Here is a 23,919-nt window from a genome sequence, read left to right as displayed (position 1 = left end):
TGTAAAAGTATAAGATTAGATCACTCCCTAACACCATACACAAAAATAAGCTCAAAATGGATTAAAGACCTAAATGTAAGGCCAGAAGCTCTCAAACTCTTAGAGGAAAACATAGGCAGAACACTCTATGACATAAATCACAGCAAGATCCTTTTTGACCCACCTCCTAGAGAAATGGAAATAAAAACAAAAATAAACAAATTGGACCTAATGAAACTTAAAAGCTTTTGCACAGCAAAGGAAACCATAAACAAGACCAAAAGACAACTCTCAGAATGGGAGAAAATATTTGCAAATGAAGCAACTGACAAAGGATTAATCTCCAAAATTTACAAGAAGCTCATGCAGCTCAATAACAAAAAACAAACAACGGAATCCAAAAATGGGCAGATGACCTAAATAGACATTTCTCCAAAGAAGATATACAGATTGGCAACAAATACATGAAAGAATGCTCAACATCATTAATCATTAGAGAAATGCACATCAAAACTACAATGAGATATCATCTCACACCAGTCAGAATGGCCATCACCAAAAAATCTAGAAACAATAAATGCTGGAGAGGGTGTGGAGAAAAGGGAACACTCTTGCACTGCTGGTGGGAATGTAAATTGGTACAGCCACTATAGAGAATAGTATGGAGGTTCCTTAAAAATCTACAAATAGAACTACCATATGACCCAGCAATCCCACTACTGGGCATATTCCCTGAGAAAACCATAATTCAAAAAGAGTCATGTACCAAAGTGTTCATTGCAGCTCTATTTACAATGGCCCAGAGATGGAAACCACCTAAGTGTCCATTATCAGATGAATGGATAAAGAAGATGTGGCACATATATACAATGGAATATTACTCAGCCATAAAAAGAAACGAAATTGAGCTATTTGTAATGAGGTGGATGGACCTAGAGTCTGTCATACAGAGTGAAGTATGTCAGAAAGAGAAAAACAAATACCGTATGCTAACACATATGTATGGAATTTAAGAAAAAAAAATGTCATGAAGAACCTAGGGGTAAGACAGGTATAAAGACACAGACCTACTAGAGAATGTACTTGAGGATATGGGGAGGGGGAAGGGTAAGCTGTGACAAAGTGAGAGAGTGGCACGGACATATATACACTACCAAACGTAAAATAGATAGCTAGTGGGAAGCAGCCGCATAGCACAGGGAGATCAGCTCGGTGCTTTGTGACCACCTAGAGGGGTGGGATAGGGAGGGTGGGAGGGAGGGAGACGCAAGAGGGAGGAGATTTGGGAACATATGTATATGTATAACTGATTCACTTTGTTATAAAGCAGAAACTAACACACCATTGTAAAGCAATTATACTCCAATAAAGATGTAAAAAAAAATTCCCGAATTTCTTTTACCTTTATGTGCTAATGTGAATATTATAATGCATCCTTCTTGTCTTGAGACTTTTTGAAAAAGCTTTGGGTGAAAACAATAGAATTATGATAAAATCTATGTAATATATTAATAACTAAAGTAGTAAAGAATTTAGCTTGTCAGACTCTTGACAACAGATATTTATATATCTATAAATTTAGTAAAATTTAGAAAATCATCACTATGAATATGACATGATACTTTTAACTTAAAAATCACCCAAGTCACACCTCCACAAATTAGTAAGTAGAACTAGAATGCTGACTGCCGGCACTTTTGTCTCATGTGAATTTAAAATGAGATAATTGAAGACAAAATGCCAGCCAGATAATGAGAATCTGAAATAAGTATGAGAGGATCTCAAGATTGGCATGAAACTGGAAGTCATATGCAAAAAGAAAATGAATTTTATCAAAGGGCTTACTATAGAGTGTACAATGAACTAAAATGTGGACAAGAATATTAAATAACGGAAAGTGTTAGGTTCAGTTGTACCCACATAAAGAATATAGAAGAATGTGAAAATTTTATTATTTACAAAATCTTTGTAATGATTTTCCTTTCCCCACTAATGAATCTCTTAACCTCCAGGAGATTTCAGCCTGGAGAGGGATTTATAGAGGTTTGGTTTACAGGCCTGAAAGAAATAAGGCTATGAGTAAGATTTTGGGAAAGAGTCCTAAGTAGAGACATTCTAAATCAAACTAAACACCTTAGTCAGTGTTCAGTTTACTTTTTCTCCCCACAATATTTTTCTGCTTCTCATATGAATTTGATAATACTTAAGCTACAAAAAGAGAGTGGCTTGGATATGTCAGCAGCAGTGTGATTGGTCACATTAATCTCCAGATGCTGACTTACTGTCCACCAAAGGTTTCACTGAACTTTCATAACCTTGTTCTACTGAGCTCCAAACCAACCCTTGTATATTCTATACTATAGCCAAGGTACATACCTTGCATCATGCCAGAAAAAAAGAAGAATCCATGGTACTCTGCTTAGAAACTAGTAGTGGATGTCAAATCCAATGAATTCAGTTGCTATCTTTCAGTTGTATATCTTTACTATACTCTTACACTTAATATACTTTCCTTAACTTTTAAGGCTTCTCTTGTCTGGCTCTTTCTATCCAGAATCCTCCTTAGGCTTCTCTCAACACCAACATGTCTGATGTTGGTATCTTCAGGCACCATTCTTAGCCATTTATTTTTTTCTAACTACATACTGTTCTCACACTGGACATTTCTTTCCTTCCTTCGTTTCCGCATTGCTGCTGAAGTCTATTTGTATCTCTGACCTGACTCTCCTACTTCCTTCAGATCCCCACGAGGTAACTCACATACAGGATGATCAACTCAGAACTCATTCCTTTTACTGTGTTTCCTGATTTTACAAACAGTCCAGTATCCACACAATTCCCCAAGCAGCAAATAGGAAACTGTGTGATGTTTCCCTTTCTCTCCATTTAGTCATTAAATCCTGGGAATTCTAGTACCTAAACACCATTCAGAATTTGTTTCCTTCTCACTAATACTGGCTCAATGAGCAACCTTATCATTTTTATGATCGGATTACCAAAACCTTCCAACTTCAGTAGCTTCTAAGTAGTTTCCCTGTATCCAATTTTGTCTTTTCCAATACATGCCTCATACCACTACCAAAGTCTTCTTTGTAAAACATTTCATACAGACGTCCTTCCATGACGCTTCACTGCCTTCAGGATAAAATCTAAATTACTTGGGAGAGATCTGTCCTAACATGACCCTACCTACCTGGTTAGATTCTTCTGGCTTTTCTCTGCAGGACTCTATGCATCATCCATACTGTGCTACATCTGGGGAGATCAGGGAGAGCTTGCATGAGCTCCATCACACTCTAAACATTCTATTTTCTCTGTGTAGGAATGCTCTCCCTCTCATCCTTATTTATGTAACTTACAGTTACATTCAAGACTTAGCTTAGCAACTACTTTAAGAAGTGTTTCCTACCCTGGCATTCTCCTCCTTCCTTTTGGATTGATTCAAATAGGCATTCTCTGTATCCCACAGCAACCAGTGTTTTCATAGCAATAATGACACTGCATATGTATATTTTCTTGTCTGTCTCTCCAATTAGATACTCATCTTCTAAAGTAAAGTACCATATTTTCCTTATTTCTACATCCTCTGAGTTCCAACTCATAGTAGTTACTCATTAAATATTTAATAGGCAAATGGACTATAATGGAGTGGGTTCTAAAGTTAACACATAGATTATGAAGTATAACCAAAATCATCCTTGGAAATTCCTTAGGAAGGTACTACACTGAAGACCAATATACTGTCTCAATATAGTTAAGCTCAGCACAGTTTTTCCTCTAGCATTGAAATAATATAGTTTCTTTAGATGAACACCTCTACTTACAATGCACTTAATGACAATGTTTTATAAAAACTATGTATTTTAAGCACTAGAATTTATATCCCATGAAACTCTAAGGATGGCAAGTAGAAACTGACGTGGAATAAAAGAATAGCAAATTTCTCTCTCATCTTCAGGTCACTCTGAATATACTCAGCAAGCAGAATGGCAGAATCACCATTTCCTTCTTTCCTTCCCTTCCACTCTCCTTCCTCCCCTCCCTCTCTCCCTCCTTCCCTCCTTCCTTCCTATCTATCTATGTTATCTCTTGCTGGGCCTATTTCTTTGAATTCATATAAATTAAATAAAATTATTATATGACTCCATTGTACTGATGCGCCTATAAGCAGCCACTGTTGATTTTTCGCAACCAGTATTTCTCTCATAATCTACTTCCACCAAGATTATGTAGTGCTTTAAACAATATTGGCAAATGCAGGGATAATAACAAGCACGGCCATGAGCATGCTAAACTCTTGTGTGGTCTATCAGGCTGAAAGAAGTCCAGATAGTCACAAAAATGTGAAGAAAGTATAAGAAAAGAAATGTCTCAGCTGTTGATCTTATGCTTCAAAATAAACATTCCAGAACATAGGCTAAAAGAATACTATTGCTAATTAAAAATCAACAGACAATAAATATGAATTGAGTGAAAACTTAGCTAGTTATAATTAACTTCAATGGGTCCACTAAAGAAGCCTATCTCTGGGCAAACACTGGATAGAAAGAGATTTGAGGATGCTGCCATTTGGGTGAGTACTATCAATTTACCAGAGCTTACTTTTCAACAGGCTAGTATTCTCTGCTCAAGTTTCCTAGATACCACACAGACATTCCACATTTGGGAAACTCATGGTGTATCAATAAGTGTTGGTATGGATTGTCTGTATGAATTTGTAGATTTCTGTACTTTAATTCTCTCTACTTCAATCTTATCTCAAAAACGTAAGTTCTACATTTAGTAGTTTTTCTACAGCAATTGAGTTTTCTGCATTTCTAGGAAGCATCCCTGAGCAGAATAATGGCATGGTGAACCTAAAGCAAAACCAAAATAAAATAAGTCACCATAAGCATATACTGAATACAGATTTCCTTCTCAGATAAGTTTAATAGGTGAAATAATCCCATCGCTAAAGAAAACCATCTGGCTAGTCTGAAAATATGCTTTTGTGTAAAAAAAAACTTTTTTAACAGTCATCAATTGATTAATCGCCGAAGTACTCTAGGTTTAGAATAAAAGTGCAGGTGCCACCTAGCTCCCTCTACTAAGCTTCTAGGCAGCTTTCCTTCATCCCACCATCCAAAATTCTTCTTTCTTTCCTGTGAAGTCCCATGGTCCTTAATCTATGCTTCTGATAAAAGTGATAATTATCACTTTACACTTAGTATAAATTTTGTACCTAATCTTCCCCACTAGATCATAAACTCTTTGAGGGTAAAAGTTATGTTTAATTGAGATTTGTATGCCCCATAGTATCTATCAGCGTGCCCTGCTCATAATAAATATGTACTTTATAAATACACTCAAAGATACTTCCCCCTGAAAAAACATTTTCAGCTTTTTTTCTAAAGTAAACTATATACCATATTACTTTCTATTTTTCTTCCTATTTCTCAGCAGTTCCTAGTTTACCACTTTTGCTAACTTCTTTCATCCCTGTTCCCTGAGGGAATCTGTTCATCTATTCACTTATTTACTCATTCAAAACATCCAATAAATATTTGAAGGTGCCAGAGTTATACCAGTAAGCCCCTTAGGGAGCTCTGAGTCTAGTAGGAAAGATAGACAAGTAAATACATAATTATAAAACAATGTGCTAATTTTTGTAATAGATGCAAACACATGATACTGTCTAAGAGTACTTCTGCAATTTAAGAGTGCTTGTCCAAGATTTTGCCTGCAGTTTATCATTTCCCTACGTAATATCCTCTCCCCTGGTCATCCATCCATCCATCCCTCCATCCATCTGCCTGCCTATCTTCCTTCCTTCAACTTTAATACACAAAATACAAAAGCTGCACAAGAATAAATAAGTGAAAAATAAGTTGTCCTCCCATCTTTTCCCCAGTGACTCAGCTTGCCTTCCCAAAGGTAAGCAATAATGTCCAGTACATAATATCAGAGATACTCAATGTATACACAGACATATATACACATATATATGGTCTTACTTTAACACAATAGAAGCATACTTTATATTCTGTCTGCACCTTGTTTTTCTTATTTCATAATATATCTTAGAAATTGCCTTGTCTCAGCCCATATTGGGCTACCTCATTCTTGTTAATGGATATAAAGTATTTCACTGCGTGGATGTAACACTGATTAAGCAGTCTCCTTACTGAATGCTCATTTAAGGTACTACAATAGTGCAATGAATATATTTATCCATATATTATTCTGTGGTATATTTGTGAGTATGTTTGTAGGATAAATTCCTGGAAATGAAATTGCTGGGTCCCAGAATACGTGCTGTTTTAATTTTGATAGATACTAACATAGAAGTTTCACCAATTTCATTTCCCACAAAATAGGAAATATCTACTTCCATAACTTAAGTTACAGTCTTTATGGAAATTGCTCCCAAATCTGTATCCATATTCTGACCCTTTATTTATTCTCTGTGATATCTCCACATATGTTTTTCTTAGAACCTTAGGAAAAAGCTTTTCAAACCCAAATTTATAATTTTACCCTTAACACATTCTTCATAAACTCACTGTATATATTAATTTTCCTGATCCCAACCAAAAGTCACTTTTGATATGTCTTTTTTAAAAATAAATTTATTAATTTTATTTATTTATTTTTGGCTGTGTTGGGTCTTTGCTGCTGCACGTGGGCTTTCTCTAGTTGTTGCAAGCCAGGGCAACTCTTCGTTGCGGTGCACATGCTTCTTATTGCGGTGGCTTCTCCTGTTGCAGTGCATGGGCTCTAAGCGTGTAAGCTTCAATAGCTGTGGCATGAGGGCTCAGTAGTTGTGGCTCACGGGCTCTAAAGTGCAGGCTCAGTAGTTGTGGTGCATGGGCTTAGTTGCTCTGCGGCATGTGGGATCTTCCCGGAACAGGGTTTGAACCCGTGTCCCCTACGCTGGCAGGCTGATTCTTAACCACTGCACCAGCAGAGAAGTCCCATGCCTGGGCTATTATAATCTAACTACTCAACTTCTTCCTCTGTGCTTGCCTACCAGTGATTCTGCTCATATCTTCCTCTCCGCCTGAAATATCCTCTCAAATCAGTTCCCCTGATGAAATCTCATTAAGCCTACCCTAAATGCTAGATCATCCATAACACATTTTCTTTTATGAATTTATTAACACTTAGGTCTTTCACTATATAATAATACACTTATAAGATAAATTTAAAGCTCTTTCACTATATATTCTAATTTGTAATACAGTTATAAGATAAATTATAAATTCTTAACACATTTGGATAAACTCACACTGCCAAGGCACTCAAAATGTGTTTACCAAATGAACGAATGAATTTTTTGCAATGGATTAATTCCTATAAGTCTGATAATTCTATAGGGGAAAATATTGTATAAGGGATATTTTCTTTTTCCTTCCTTCCCTCCTTCCTTCCTCCCTCCCTCCCTCTCTTTCCCTCCCTTCTTTGTTTCTTTCTTTTCCTCCCCCCCACCCTCTCTTTTCTTCCATTCCTCCTTCCCTCTCTTCCTTCCCTCCTTTCAGATAATAAGACTGTTTTAAGGTCTGTGAGATACAAGCCCTTATTTAATAATTAAACTTATTTCAGAACACTCACAATGTGAAATATTTCCAGTTAACTAGTGCAGTTAATTACATTTTCCCTTCGCATTGATTTTGATCAAATATAGGGAGGAGAAAGAATAAAGCAATAGGTGAAATATACTACTAAAATGATTGAATTTTCCTTCAAAACTACAAAATTCCTTAAAAATCCCTTACATACAGTCAAAGTTATTCTAACTACTATGTAGAAGAAGGCAGAACTCAACCACAATGTGCCTATGGCCTATTGTTAAGCAGAGTTTAAAATGCACAAAATAATTTTTCATAAGTTTCACAAATCTTTAGGAAGAACTATGTAAAGCATCATAAACCCTCTATTTCTGGTTTTCAAAATTAAAAACCATGATTTTAAAAATCATATCTGTAGTAACATTTTTTTGCATTTAAAAAATTTAGAAAAAAGAGTATGATTAAACGTTCCTATACATAGAAGTCATTGTAAAAAATAAATGATCCTTATATTTCATTAGAAAATTATTCAGCTCCCATTTACTAAAATAGTAGAAAGAGCTATAAAAATCCCTATCAAGAAGTAGAGAACTATTACATTATAACTTGTATTGTAAATAAGTTTTAAAAAATAACAATACTACCATGCAAATGCAAGTGCTGGTTATACTTCTTGACTCACCTCTCCCCCATTAACATATTCCATCACAAAACACAAACGGTCTTTTGTCTGGAAGGAATATTTCAAGGACTTGAAATGAAAAAGAAAAAATGTTATATTATAATCCTACATTCTTACAATGGTATCAAAAAGAGAATACTTAGAAACAGTAAGCATGATTGATAAAATGAATTGTTTTGTTCCTTAAGAGTGTATTTATTCCCTTAAGAATGCTTAAGTAAAAGTTTATGAGAAATATAAAACAAATTTTGTGAAGATCAGCAATGAGTATTATTTGGGGAAAATTAGAATTATGATTTTTACTAAAAATAAACTTAGTAATTGTTATGAGCACTTCTCAATCTACTATGTCATCTACTTGAAACTGTATTGGTCCCTAAATTTCTTATCCATGAGACCTTAAAAGTAAGGCCTACAAATTACTTCAGGGAAAGTCTTAGGAGTACAGTTATAGTGGTTATACTTGGGTTTCTAATATAGTTTCAGTATCACTTCTTGCATAGAGGTCGCATTACATGACCCAATCCAATAGAGTTGTTGCAGATAATCTTATAGGTTATAAAGATATTAAAACTTTAGAGCCAACTATCTTAATACACTGAAAAATAAACATACAACGATGTAACAAAGTAAGTCTATGTATCTGGTGATACCTCTGAAAAAACCTACTAAATAATCCTAAATCTTTAAAAGTTTCTCCTTTTGAAAGTCTGTTATTTTTTTTTTTTTTTTTTTTTTTGCGGTACGCGGGCCTCTCACTGTTGTGGCCTCTCCCGTTGCGGAGCACAGCCTCCGGACGCGCAGGCTCAGTGGCCATGGCTCACGGGCCCAGCCGCTCCGCGGCATGTGGGATCTTCCTGGACTGGGGCATGAACCTGTGTCCCCTGCATCGGCAGGCGGACTCTCAACCACTGCGCCACCAGGAGAGCCCTGAAAGTCTGTGATTTTAAATCTTAATACACTTCATTGGAACCAGGAACATACAGAAACTTTGCAAATTATGCCTCTATTACAAGCAATCTAAACGGGACTAAAAAAAAAATCAGTCTGTTTCAAAATAACTAAGTTATATGTATTTAAGTCACAGTTTATACTTCATCTAATGAAGAAAATGTACCATGACTTATCCTATTTTTAACTTAAATGCTATCTTTAAATTTATTTTTAAATGTATTTGCTCTATTTTTTTAAGGCAGTGAAAGTTATGGGAAGAAAAAAAAATCTCAAAAAACTCATGGGTATATAACGAGAGGACTACAAATGCATGCATATTGTAAACTTAATCCATACATTCTAATAATTTCCCCCAAACTGACTTATCTACAAAGAAAATGTCATACCTAAATAAATGTTATTTAAAATGTTATTTTTCATAGCTTAGATTCTATAATTAAACTCCCTTAAATATAAAATGTTATAACATCTTTCCTCTAAGCACTTACTGTTAAAAAGGGATGTCTAGTGTTCTTTAATACTCTGCTTTCAGTTAAAGTGTGTGCCACTTCATCCTACAAAAGAAAAAGGCAAACCTTTAATATATGTTCTGAGCACAAATAATATAAAAATTTTGCTACTTCTCTAAGACCAGAAGAGGTAAACACAGACACAGAAAAAGATTTTAAAACACATGCTCCCTTTATTGCTAAGCTTCTCTTCCACCAAAAAAAAATCAAATTAGTGATTTAAATCAGATGGCTATAATGTATAAACTCATATAAGTTCAGTCATACTTAAAGTATAGCAATAATGATATAATAATCAGCAAAAATTATCAGGGACACAGAAAATGAAATAGTAAGCCTTTCCCCTTGAAGAGAATGTTATAAGTTAACAGCTAGGCATGGAGTAGTTAATATTTCCATGTCTGTATTACATTGTATTCAGGGGGATTTAAAGGATATATTCCATTAAAGATCATAGAATTTGTTGCAAGTCTTCTACCTAAAAGAAAAATCAGTTATTGAAAAGGGGGACACAGTACCTGTATAAGATTTAATTCTTAAAAAAAAAAAAGATTTAATTCTAAATTATACATTTTAGAAATAAAAACAGAGTATAAAAGCTGTATATTTTTGCTTGTGGCTTTTTTAGCATGCTTCTTTTTTTTTTAAAAAAAAAGGTCACAGCCTATTCTAGGTGACACTTTTTAAATCTGCATATATTTCAAACCAAAAATACACTAAGAGTGTATTTCCCCAATCTTGTACATAAATTTCATCTTGACATCAAAAGTGAACTAGGAAAGATTTCCTCAACATATGGAGAACTGGAAAAATGTTTCATATTTTAAAAATAACACTATCTTAAAGAATGAAAGGAAAGGAAGACAACTGCTGAAACTAACACAGCATCTCTGGTCTCTGCTGCTGCCAAGATCCTGAACAAGGCCCTTACTGGATCAATTTCTTAATATTGCTGGCAAATCACAGTTAGGTTGTAAGTAAGACAAGGGAACATTAGGACACTGCATTATATTTATTATTTTTATAAAAGCATCTGACCTTAGTTAGACTTAGCAGATAAATGAGCAATAGACTGATCAAAGATGCTAAAATCCAAAACCCATTCCAAGAGGGAGAGACCAATTCTGTCTGAACAGAAAGTAAAGTGTAATGACATAGTATTTAAAACCAGTGAAATAAAGTATGGGTAAGAAAGCATTCCAGTCTTATTTGTTTAATAAGAACCAGGCTTAAGTGCTCAAACAGTATGAAAGTCCCTGTCATATCATACTATAACTTCTAAATTAATTAAAGTAATATCAAATATCTTAATACAAAATAAATAAGCAGAAATGACACCATAACTAATTTCTGTGCCCATAGTGCCTAGCATAATGATTAGCATACAGTAGGTACTTATTAATGTTTGTTGAACTTAGCTGTTTATCATAGGAATGAATTCCAAGATGTCAAATGTGTGGGACTTCACTCATTAATCATTTATTCCTTCAATAGATATGAAACAAATATATTCTGGGTATTGTTCTACCCATTGAAGAGAGGCCAACTGAACAACACAGACCAAAGTCCTGCCCTCATGGAGCTTTCATTCCAGTTAGTCAGATGGTGGTCAGTATTAATGGAAAAAATAAAAAAGAGAAGGGGATACTGCAGTTTATGAGAATCATATAATGAATGTAAAATATAAGATTAAGGATTATACAGTGGCTATTTTGAGATATAGAACTGAATTCAATGATTAAAAAACCAAATCCTCGATATGCATTTACTTAATGTTAAGACAGTGCAAGTATAAAGTGGTTTAAAAAAAAGATATGATCTTTTGCTCATGGAGTTCACATGCTAGTGGACAAGACATAACAAATTGGTAAATATCCAATTTAAGAAATAATTACGAATTCTGATAAGTGATCTGATTTTCTTAAGGGAAAACTGGGGTATCTACTATAGTAAATGGGATAATGAAGGAAAATCAATGCTACTGGAAGATCATAGGTTGGGTAATGTGATGGTGTAGGCGATGGAAACTCACTTCGTAAGTTTCATGAAAGATTATATTTTTTCTAAATTCTATGATCTGCCTAATCACATTAAAGGAGCCAAGTAAAGATGTAGGTAGGCAAAAGCTAAAAGCAATATTTCTTTGTTGTAAGAATGAAACCAGAATTAATACCGTGTACATATCTTTCATGTATTAAAATGTATTTTCTACCATATTTTTACATCTGATCAAATTAGAATTTCCCCCTTAATGCAAATTTAATGGTACAATATTTCACATACTAATTAGTTTCTGCTATGAAGATAAGGTATGCACAAGCTAAAAAGTAAACACAGATGTCAATAATTTTTAATTACAGTTAAAAGCAATATGTCAAAACAAAAAGTTATAAATAACAGTGATAAAGCTTAGTGGCTAAAACAATATGATGCTTTTTTAAAAATCCATTTGTTGATCATGATTACAAATGAAGAGTGCTTCGGTATATAATGTAAGTATAATGTTTTCATGAAAAAGCTTTTGAAATATAGTTTCATGTATATTCATCCATGGTAAAATACTAAACAATGAATTTTAAAATCTAATTTCTTTCATAGAAAGAAGTTTACAGAGAATGGAATTTTATTTCTTGCAAACATGAGGCAGAATAGTCTTCCTCATATTTATTTTCTCAATTGTCTCTAATTTATCACTGCCCTCTACTACACAGAGTTTAAAATTCTCCTTTCATTTGCCGCACTTATTGTGTTGTGGTAGTTAGGGGTTGTTTTTGGAGGGGGCACAAGGAGTAAATGACGGCAGAGAAACAGAAGAAAAGAACATTTCTATTACTGAGGACCAAGGGTGTCATCTCCTTTAATCCTTGTAGTAACTGAGCAGGTTTGGTTTGACTATTCCCATTTTATATGAGGCAATCAAGGTTCACAAAAGTTAAACTGCTCAAGTTGCAGGTGAAAAGGTCAATATTGATCCCATCTAAGTCCAACATCAATGGTCATTTCCACTTCACCACACTGTCTCCCATCTTCAAAAAGCCTGGTACCAACTTAACTAGGTACTTTAACTCTGTTCACATTATTTTCTCCATTTTGACAAGACTATAATGACTGACTTTTATCAGAAGCTGGTTGAACTCAAGATACATCATATCTAAAGCATCTTTTTTTTTTTTTTTTTTTTTTAATCCAGAGCTATAAATGACACTCAGAGGAGGAGATGTAGCAGGTGGGGAAGCAGAGAGAAGAGGGGAGAAGTTTTTACCTTGGCACCTTTATTCTTAATTAAACCACAATGGCTACAAGTGATCATTATTTACTTGTTCTGTTTTGACAAGCCGTATGTCAGCAATCTATACTTTTTTCTTCCGTAGCAAAGATGTCATACTTATCAAGCTCTAAATTTTGGGGTTGTAACTTCCCCCTCTTTGGAAAACTTGAGCAATGGCCCAGATGCAGACTTCTAATACTTCTACTCTCCAGCTCTCACACTTTCTCCTCACCGTTCCTTCATTTCTATTGCTATTACCTTTTTTGAAGATCTTTTTCATCTTGATGGAAAAAATGAAAGCACAGTTGTTCCCTGTTGTCTATGAATATTATATCACCTTTATCAAATGTTGTTATTTGATACTTAATTTTTTTTTTTTTTGTGGTACGCAGGCCTCTCACTGCTGTGGCCTCTCCCGTTGCGGAGCACAGGCTCTCCAGACGCGCAGGCTCAGCGGCCATGGCTCACGGGCCCCAGCCGCTCTGTGGCATGTGGGATCTTCCCGGACCGGGGCACGAACCTGTGTCCCCTGCATCGGCAGGCGGACTCTCAACAGCTGTGCCACCAGGGAAGCCCTAATACTTTATTCTTGATGCTCTTCTTCCAAATATCGGGCTGGCCAAAAAGTCTGCTTGAGTTTTTCATATGATGTTACCGAAAAACCCAAACAAACTTTTTGGCCAAACCAATGTTACTTGGATGGAGGGCTACATGAACTTCTTTGACTTCAGTCATGACATAATCTTCAGCACCTAGTCCTTGTTAAATTGTAGAACATGCTGCTTGTCTATATTGCCCTTCACTACATTCCCTTCTTTCCTTCTGCCTCTTCCAATTCCTAGTATTGGAATACATCAATCTCTACTTTCTCACTTTTATTGATATATTCCACATCTCAAGGGGAATAAAATCACAAACATACTGACTAGCACCATTATAATGCCCTCTCTAATCTCAGCTGAATCTTCTTAGGATTCTTTAACTCATCCCTACCAAGGTCATTCTTCCATTCCTCAGTATGAATGTTTCAAAACTTTCCCAGGCCTCCTACCAGGCCTGGTATGTATAATGAAATGTACACACAACCCCACAAAGTTACCTTACCTAGTTAAACTACTGAGCTGAGATTGGCACCGAGGTCTATCTGACTTTCATTAAGTCCAGGAGATTTTCATTAAGTTGTCTTTCTTTATCTCAACCTCACTCCCACAGTTTCATCCTACTTCCTACTCAGAATAGAGGTCATTAACCTCTTACCTTCATAGGTATACTCATTCCCTTGGTGACTTCATTCAGACTATGACCCTAAATACAGTCTATATGGTGATCATGGACTTCCACATTTGTGTCTCAAATGCAGGCTTCTTCCCTAAACTCCAGAAATGCTTATTTGACATGGATGTCTAATAGATGCCTTTAACCTGAGTGTCTAACAGAAATATCAAATTTGACATGTCCAAAACCTAATTTCTAATCTCCCATGAAAAGGTTTGTTTCTCCACAGAAAAAAAATCATCCCCATTGCTGCAAATGGCAACAGCATCCTTCCAGGTGCTCAGGCCAAAAACCTGGCAATGATCCTCAACTCCTTACTTTCTCTCATACCCTACATTCAATCTGTCAGGCAATCCTGATGGCTCTTCATCAAAATATACCCCTGATTGATTACGTCTTACCACCTCCACTGCTAATACCCTAATGTAAGCCACTATATCAATTATCTGGATTATTGCCAGTAACTCCTAACAAACTCCCTGCTTCCAACCCACAGTCTATTCTCAACACTGCAGCCAAAGTGATGATATTAAAATGAAAATTATATCATGTTACTATACTGCTTAAAAACTTCCAATGGCTTCCCATTACACTGAGTAAAAACCAATATCCTTACAACATCTACCACTACCCTAAACAACCCTCCACTACTTTTACTCTACACAAGCCACGCTAGACTAGATTCCTAGCTATTTTAAAAATATGCTCCTTCCTCAGTGCTTTTTTGATTGTGATTTCCTCTGTCTGGAATATTCTTCCTCCCAAATACCTGAAGTCTTCCTCCCAAATATCTGAAGTCTTCCTCCCAAATGCCTTGCTTCCTCATTTCCTTCCAATGTTCACTGAAATTTCACTTTCTCAGTGAGGTCTTCTGTGATCATTCTATTTAAAACTACAAAACCCACAAAAATCACAAACACTACTATTCCTTGTTTCCCTACCCTACTTAATTTTTCTCCATGGTATGTATTAATTTCTTACATACTGCGAGTTACTCATTTGTCATGTGTCCGTTTCCTGACTAAAATGTAATTTCCAGAGGGGAGGAATTCTGGTCAGTCTTATTCATTCACATATTCCCATTGCCTAGGGCAGTAACTAGTAAATAATTAGGTGTTCAATTTATATTTGTTGAAAGAAAGAATGAATGAATCAGTAAATAGTGAATGATAACCCTAGGAATGATGCTAAAGAATGACAGAATCTTCACGACTGCAAGAAGCAAATCCAGAACACAAATCAATGAAGTCATACCTCCGATCGCACAATGACAGATGATGAAGATGCAGCAGATCGAAGCAAATACATTGATTATCTGCTTTCTACAGTAAACCACAATCAATTGCACAGTAGATAATACAGAGGTTCATGAGAATCTGAAAGAATGGATCAAAGAAGCTGGCAGATGATAAGAATTTCTGGTTAGGGGCCAGCACTTAATAACTTAAAAGCCAAGGAAAGAGAAGTGTCAGCAGTCAAGTCAAAGCACTGGTTTGATATTTTAATAGGTGTATGTGTAGGAAAGAATGAATTCAGAAGGCCTGGATTGCTCAAACCCTGTACACTCACAAGGAAAGTCAATCCTCAGGACGGTCCCTTGGCCAGCTCCTGGGAAATAAGCTCTGATCCCTTGGAATATTCTACCTGGTAAGAGCATTTTTGCACGCCAGAGATCTTGGGCCACATGACACCAGTTTGACTAGCCAGTTCATGCAAACAACAGGAAGAATGATGAATGCTGTGTGCCTGATTTTGCTCAGGATGGCTAGGGAAACCACACAGGTGCTGCTTGCCTACATGACTCACTTAAAATAAAAATCCGGGAAACCAAGGCTTGGGTGAGTTTCCTGGGTTGACAACGCTTTGCACAAGTTGTCACACATTGTTACTGGGGGAATTAAGTGCATCCATGTGACTTTACTGGGAGAGGACACCTGAAAGGTTTCTCCTGGACTTTGTCCCATATGACTTTCCTTTTGTTGATTTTAATCTGTATGTTATCACTGCAATAAGCCATAACCACTAGTATGTCAGCTTTCCTGGATCCGTGATTCCTAATGAAATATTAAGCCTGAGAGTGGTCTTAGGGATCACTGACATTTAGCACCAGAAATAGGACTTGTTAGGAGTGACGTCAACAAGATGGAGGGCTAGGAGGTCCCAATATTAGGTTATCCTACAAAAACAACAAGCAACTACAAACTGATGAAAACAGCTTTTGAAAAGCTCTGGACTACAATGAAATCAGAAGAAAGCAATGAAGCAGCATAAACCCTGTAGAGTTTTTAAAGACGAGGATGGCTGCCAGAAAAGTATAGGAAGCATTTTACCTGTGACATCCCATCCCCTAGGCCAGGGCAGTTAGGCACCAGAAAAGATGGCCTCAGAGGGATTTCCCCCTATGGGAAAATAAGAGCAAGAGAACTCCAACAAGCTTCACTGCCATGGCTGTTTGCAGCTTTCACTACTGAGGATTCCCACAGTCTTCACCAACACTGACTGAACTCAGCTAACAGAGCTACCGAAAGTCCACACCACTGCAGCTCCTCTCTGGGGCAGGAGCTGTTGCTGCGGATGACACCTGGCCTCAGGGACCCTAGTCGCTGCTGTGTCTGGCTCCCTGGATCTCAGGATGCCACAAAATCTAGCCATCCACAAAGCCAAGCTGCTGCTGCTCTGAGCCCTACCACTGAGTCCTAATCAGGGCTTTGACCTGCCATACAAGGGCTACTACTCTGTCTCCTGCCTTCCATGTCCCACCTTAGGGCTCTACCATGCCACAACCAGGGCCATGGCTGCTCTGCTTGTGTTCCACTCCCAGGATCCAGTTGCAGCTTTGACCTGTCGTAAATGGGGCTGTGCCACTGCTCTGTATCCTGCCACTGGGTCCCAAGTTGTAGCTTTGACCAGTCATAACTTGGGCTGCAATACCACTGCTCTGCACCCTACCCCTGGGTCCTAAGACAGGACTTTGACCTGTCATAAGGAGCCACCCTGCTGCTGCTCTGCACCCTGCCCCTAGGGTCCCGACACACATCTTTAATGGGCCATTACCAAGCAATGTTGCCACTGTTCTGCAACCACCCCTGGGTCCTAAATTGTGGCTTTGATCTGTCATCATCAGGCTGTGCTGCTGCAACCCTGTTCCCTGTCCCTGGGTTTCTGTCACCACTTGACCTGCCATTACAGGGCCACATGCTGCTGCTCAGCACACCGTCCTTGGGGTTCCAAGTCAGAGCTGTGACCCACCATAACTGGGGCAGGTGGCGCTACATCTGCTCTATACCCTGCCCCCGGGGTTGAAAGTCAGGGCTTCGAACTGTCCATCAGTAGATTGTGCTGTTGGAGCTCTGCAACTGCCCCCAGAGTTCTAAGTTGCTGCTATGACCCAACATCACTGGGGCCAATCTGTTACTGTTCTGCAACTGCCCCGTGGGTCCTAAGCCATGGTTATGACTCACCATTGCTGAGGCCAAGATGCGGCTGCTATAAAACTGAACCCTGAGGCCAGAGTCAGGTATTTGACCAACCATCTATAAGAAGTACACTACTGTACTCTGGCTCTGGGTCCCAAGCCACTGCTGAACCCTGTCATCCCAGGAATCCTGCTGCTACTGCATTCCCCTTTACCCCAGGGCCTGAGTCACTGTGGTGATTCCCAGGAACCCAGACCCCAGTTCCACGGGAAGTCTTCACGTGCCTGCACCAGTGAAACCAGTGCCACTGCCACTGTAAGTGTACCTGTGACCCCACGACTCAGGTGTTGTGTTAGCTCTGTGCGCACCAGGTGCCAGAATACCAGCTCCACTGATGCCCCAAGTGTCAGCACACCAGCCCTGTCATCAAGAGGGATTCCCTTGGCTAGAATTTTGACAGGCAGAAAAGAATAGTAGGATCCCTGCAGCTTTTGCCACCACTGTCACCCACATCTTCTAAAAGAAGATGTCACAATCTATGCTGATGTTGATCTCAGCTGACAGAGCTGCATGGAAAGGACTTTAGTGTGCCCTCCCTGGAACCAGAGACACTGCACCCTACCCAGCTGGCATATTCACAGTCATCTTTAGGTGATAATCTTTCCCCAGTGAAGCTAGTCTTTAAAAGCTGAAAAAGGCAACTGCTCCCTTGAATGCATGATTATCAACTCAAAGACATTAGAAACATGAAGAAGCAAGAAAACATGACATCACCAAAGGTACACAAGAATTTTCCAATAACTGACACCAAAGAAATGGATTTGAGTTACATGAAAAAGAATTCAAAGTGTTTAAGGAAGCTTAGCAAGATTCAAGTGAACACAGAGAGACAGCTGAATGAACTCAGAAGAACAATACATGAACAAAACAAGAAGCTTGACAAACTAGTAGAAATGATAAAAAAAAAAAAGAACCAATCAGAAATTCCAGAGCTGGAGAATACAAAGATTGAAATGAAAAGTGAAATAGAGAAATTCAACAGTAGGCTCAATAAGGCAAAAAAAAACAATGTATGAACTTGAACACAGATCCCTTGACATTTTCCAGTCAAAGAAAAAGATGTAAGAATGAAAGAGTAAAGAAAGCCTCTGTGACTTATGGGATACCACAAAATGAGACAATATTCAAATTATAGAAATCCAGAAAAGGAAGGGACAAAGGAACACAAAATATATTTAAAGAAATAAGGGCTTAAAACTTCTCTAAGCTGGAGAGAGATATGGACACCCAGGTACACAAAGCCCAAAGCTCCCCAAACAGATTCAACCAAAAGAGATCTTTACCAAGATACACTGCAAACAAGCTCTCAAAAAATATAAGACAAAGAGAGAATTTTGAAAGCAGCAAGAGAAAATGTATTCATCACATACAAAGAAACTCCAATAAAGCTATCAGCATATTTTTCAACAGAAATCTTGCAGGCCAGGAGAGAGTGAGATGATATATTCAAAGTGCTCAAAGAAAAAAAGAACTATCAACTTAGAACACTTTACCCAGCAACCCTGTCCTTTAAAAAAGAAGGAAAGATAAAGACTTCCCCAGAAAAACAAATGTTGAGGAAATTTATCAGTAGACAGCTTTACATAAAATGTTAAAGGGAGTTCTTCAAGCTGAAATGAAAATATATTAATCAGTAACATAAAAACATATAACATATAAAATTCACTGGTAAAGGTAATTATACAAATCTGAAACACTCTAAAACTGCAGTGGCAGTGTGTAAGTCACTTTGATCTCTAGCATACAGGTTAAAAGACAAAGCATCAAAAATAATTATAGCTACAATATTTTGTTAATGGACACAGAATATAAAAAATATAAATTGGGACATCAATAACATAAAATGTTAGGGGGGAAGTAAATGTGTAGGACTTTTAAAATCAATTGAAGTTACAATGTTATCAACTTAAAATAGACTGCTATAACTGTAAAATGTATTATGAACAGCAGGGTAATCACAAAGCAAAGAACTCTGATACACAAATGATAAAAAGAATCAAATATACCACTATATAAAATGAACAATTCACAAAGAAAGCAAGCAAGAGAGGAAGAAAAGAAAAATGAAACTATAAAATAATTAGAAAGCAATTAACCAGATGGTGATAGCAAATCTTTCATCATCAATAATTCCTTAAAATATAAATGGTTTAACATCTCCAATTAAAAAACACAGAGTTGCTGAGTAGATAAAAAAACAAAACCCAACTACATGCTACCTAAAACAGACTCACTTAAGCTTTAAGGAAACTCATATGATGAAAGGGAAGGGATGGAAGAGGATATTCCATGTAAATGGAAACCAAAAGAGACAAGGAGTAGCTATACTTCTATCAGACAAATAGACTTTAAGCCGAAAGTTGTAAGAATTGAAATTTAGGTTCAATTTCGACTTTAAGTCAAAAGTTGTAAGAGAAAAAGAAGGTCATTATATAACGATAAAGGGATCGATTCATCAAGAGGACATAACAATTGTAAATATACACACACCAAATATGAGAGCATCAAAATATATTAAACAATTGTCACCAAATATAAAGGCTGAAATAGACAGCAATGCAATAATAGTAAAGGACTTCAGCACCCCACTTTCAACAATGGAAAGATCATCCATATAGAAAATCAACAAGACAATAATGGATTGAACTACACTTTAGAGCAAATGGACCTAACAGATATATACAAAAGATTCCATCCAACGGCTTCACAATACATATTCTTCTCAAGTACACACACAACATTCTCTGGGATAGAGTATATGTTAGATCACAAAACAAGTCATAACAAATTTCAGAAGATTAAAATTATACCAACTATAGTTTCCAACCACTGTAGTATGAAACTAAAAATAACAGGAGTGAAGCTGGAAAGCTCACAATTATATAGAAAATAAGCAAAACACTTCTGAAGAACCAATGAGTCAAAAAAGAAATCAAAAGGGAAATCAAAAAATTCTTAAGACAAAAGAAATGGAAACACAGTGCACCAAAATTTATGTAATGCAGAAAAAGAAATTCTAATAGGAAAGTTGGTAGCGATAAATGCCTACATTAAGAAAAAAGAAAAATCTAAAATAAAGAACCTAATTTTACACCTTAAGGATCTAGAAAAAGAACACAGTAAGCCCACAGTTGACAGAAGGAAGCAGATAATATAGATTAGAGCAGAAATGAATGAAACAAAGATTAGAAAGACACTTTTTAAAAAAATCAACAAAACTAAGAGTTGGCTTTTTGAAAAGATAAAATTTACAAACCTTTAGCAAAACAAATTAAGAAAAGAGGAGAGGGATCCCCTGGTGGCGCAGTGGTTAAGAATCCACCTGACAATGCAGGGAACACAGGTTCAAGCCCTGGTCCAGGAAGTTCCCACATGCTGCGGAGCAACTAAGCCCATGCATGACAACTACTGAGCCTGCGTGCTACAACTACTGAAGCCCGCATGCCTAGAGCCCGTGCTCTGCAACAAAAGAAGCCAACGCAATGAGAAGCCCGCACACCGCAACGAAGAGTAGCTCCCGCTTGCTGCAACTAGAGAAAGCCCACATGAAGCAACTAAGACCCAATGCAGCCAAAAATAAATAAACAAAATAAATTAATTTAAAAAAAAGAAATGAGGAGAGATGACTCAAATGAAATCATAAACAAAAGGGGAGAACATTCAAAACTGATACCACAGAAATATAAAGGATCATAAGGGTCAGTGAACAATTATACGATAACAAATTAGATAACTCAGAAAAAATGGATAAATTCCTAGAAACATACAACTTACCAAGACTGAATCATGAAGTAATAGGAAGTCTGAACAGATGAATAATGAACATGGAGTTTGCATCAGTAATCACAAATCTCCCAAAAAATAAAAGCCCAGGAGCAGATGGCCTCACTGGTAAATTCTATCAACATTTAAAGAAAAATTAATACCAGTCCTTCTTCTGAAACTCTTCAAGAATATAGAAGATGACAAAACACTCTAAACTCATTTTATTAGGCCAGTGTTACCAGGATACCAAAAAGCACACAACACCACCACAGAAAAAGAAAATTACAGACCAATATCTTTGATGAATATAGATGCAAAACTCCCAAATAAGATATCAGAAAACTGAATTCAATAATACATTAAAAGGATCATACACCACAATCAAATGGGATTTATTCCAGAGATGCCAGGATGGTTCAACATCTGCAAATCATTCAACGTCATACACCCCATTAACAAGAGGAAGGATAAAAATCATATGATCATTTCAATAGATAAAGAAAAAGCATCTGACAAAATTCAACATCCATTTCTGATAAAATCTCTCAACAAAGTGGCTATAAATGGAACATACCTCAGCATAATAAAGGCCATATATGACAAATTCACAGCTAACATCACACTCAGTGGAAAAAAGCTGAAAGCTTTTCCTCTAAGAACAGGAGCAACATAGGAGGCCCAACCTACCACTTTTACTTAGCATTGTATTGGATGTCCTAGCCAGAGCAATTAGACAATAAAAAAATAAAATAAAATAAAAGGAATCTAAATCAGAAAGGAAGAAGTAAAACCATCTCTATTTGCATAAGCATAATCTTATATACAGAATACCCTAAAGAGCAGTAGAACTAATAAACAAATGCAGTAAAGTTGCAGGATACAAAATCAATATACAAAAATTAATTGGTTTCTATACACTAATAACAAAGTCTCAAAAAGAGAGAAGTTTTTAATTAAAAAAATACCATTTATAACAGCATTAGAGAAATTAAAATACTAAAGAACAAATTTAAACAAGGAGGTAGAAGGCCTGTACACCTAAAACTACAAGGCTTTGATAATTTAGTGCAATCCCTATCAAAATTCCAATGACATTTTTTACAGAAATAGAACAAAAAAACCTAAACTGTGTATGTAACAACAAAGACCCCAAATAGCCAAAGCAATCTTGAGAAAGAACAAAGCTAGAGACATCATGCTCCCTGATTTCAAACTATATTGCAATACTATACTCATCAAAATGACATTGTATTGGCATAAAGACAAACACAAATATCAATGGAACAGAACAGAGTGCCCAAAAATAAACCCATGCATATACGGTCAATTAACTTACAACTAAGGAACCAAGAACACATGATGCGGAAAGGACACTCTCTTCAATAAATGGTGCTAGGAAAACTAAGAAGCCACAAGCAAAAGAATGAAACTGGACCACTTTCTTACACCATACACAAAAATCAACCCCAAATGGATTAAAAACTTGAATGTAAGAGCTAAAACACGAAATTACTAGAAAAAATATAGGTGGTAAGCTTCTTGACACCAGTTGTGTCAATTAATTTTTTAAATTTGATATCATAAAGAAAAATCAATAAATGGCTTATGCATAGCAAAGGAAACCATCAACAAAATGAAAATAAAACCAACTAAATGGGAGAAAATATTTGCAAGTCATATATCTGGTAAGGGTTTAATATCCAAAATATTAAGAACTCATATAACTTAATAGCAAAAACCAAACAATCTGATTGAAAAATGGTCAGAGGATCTGAATAAACAATTTTCCACAGAAAATATACAGATGGCCAACAGGTACATGAAAAGGTGCTGAACATCACTAACCATCACAGAAATGCAAATCCAAACCACATAGAGCTATCACCTCACACCTGTTAGAATGGCAAGAAATAAATGTTGGCGAGGGTGTGGAGAAAAGAAACCCCCGTACACAGCGGGTGAGAATGTAAACTGATGTAGCCACTATATAAAACAGTATGGAAGTTTGTCAAAAAAATTAAAACTACAATCTGATCCAGCAACTAAACTTCTGGGTATTTGTCCAAAGGAAACAAAATCACTATTGTGAAAAGAAAGCTGCACTTCCCTGTAGTTGCAGCATTATATACAATAGCCAAGACATGGAAACAATTTATAAATCCATGTATCCATCAATGGATGAATGGAAAAAGAAAATGTGATACACACAGTGGAATATTATTCAGCCACAAAAAGAAGTAAATCTTGCCACTTGCAATAATATGGAAGGGCCTTGAGGGCATTTTGCTAAGTGAAATAAGTCAGTGAAAGACAAATACTGTTTGATTCCACTTATATGTGGAGGAAGGAAGGAAGGGAGAAAGAAACAGAGAAAGAGAGAGAGAGAGAAAGGGAGGGAGGGAGGAAGACAGAGAAAGAAGAAAGAAAGAAAGAAAGAAAGAAAGAAAGAAAGAAAGAAAGAAAG

General features: G+C 36.5%; 1 protein-coding gene across 11 annotated transcripts in view; it reads right to left on the bottom strand.

Moving 5' to 3' along the window:
- AKT3 (AKT serine/threonine kinase 3) overlaps positions 1-23,919 on the bottom strand; it is a 386,997-nt gene that overhangs the window by 127,243 nt on the left and 235,835 nt on the right. For all 11 annotated transcript variants that reach the window (XR_003794278.1, XM_029227101.1, XM_029227105.1 and 8 more), the window contains 2 exons: positions 9,651-9,716; positions 8,209-8,277 (listed from right to left, as the gene is read on the bottom strand). Coding sequence is in view for 10 of the 11 variants with exons in the window: in XM_029227101.1 (XP_029082934.1) it covers positions 8,209-8,277; positions 9,651-9,716 (135 nt within the window). In the remaining variant the exon portion in view is untranslated. The remainder of the gene's footprint in view (positions 1-8,208; positions 8,278-9,650; positions 9,717-23,919) is intronic.

The sequence above is a fragment of the Monodon monoceros genome, unplaced genomic scaffold (genome assembly GCF_005190385.1).
Source record: "Monodon monoceros isolate NGI ecotype Baffin Bay Population unplaced genomic scaffold, NGI_Narwhal_1 Super_Scaffold_18, whole genome shotgun sequence".
NCBI classification, from domain to species: domain Eukaryota; kingdom Metazoa; phylum Chordata; class Mammalia; order Artiodactyla; family Monodontidae; genus Monodon; species Monodon monoceros.
Note: the sequence above shows the minus strand (reverse complement) of the source record. Positions and strands in the feature narration are given on the sequence as shown.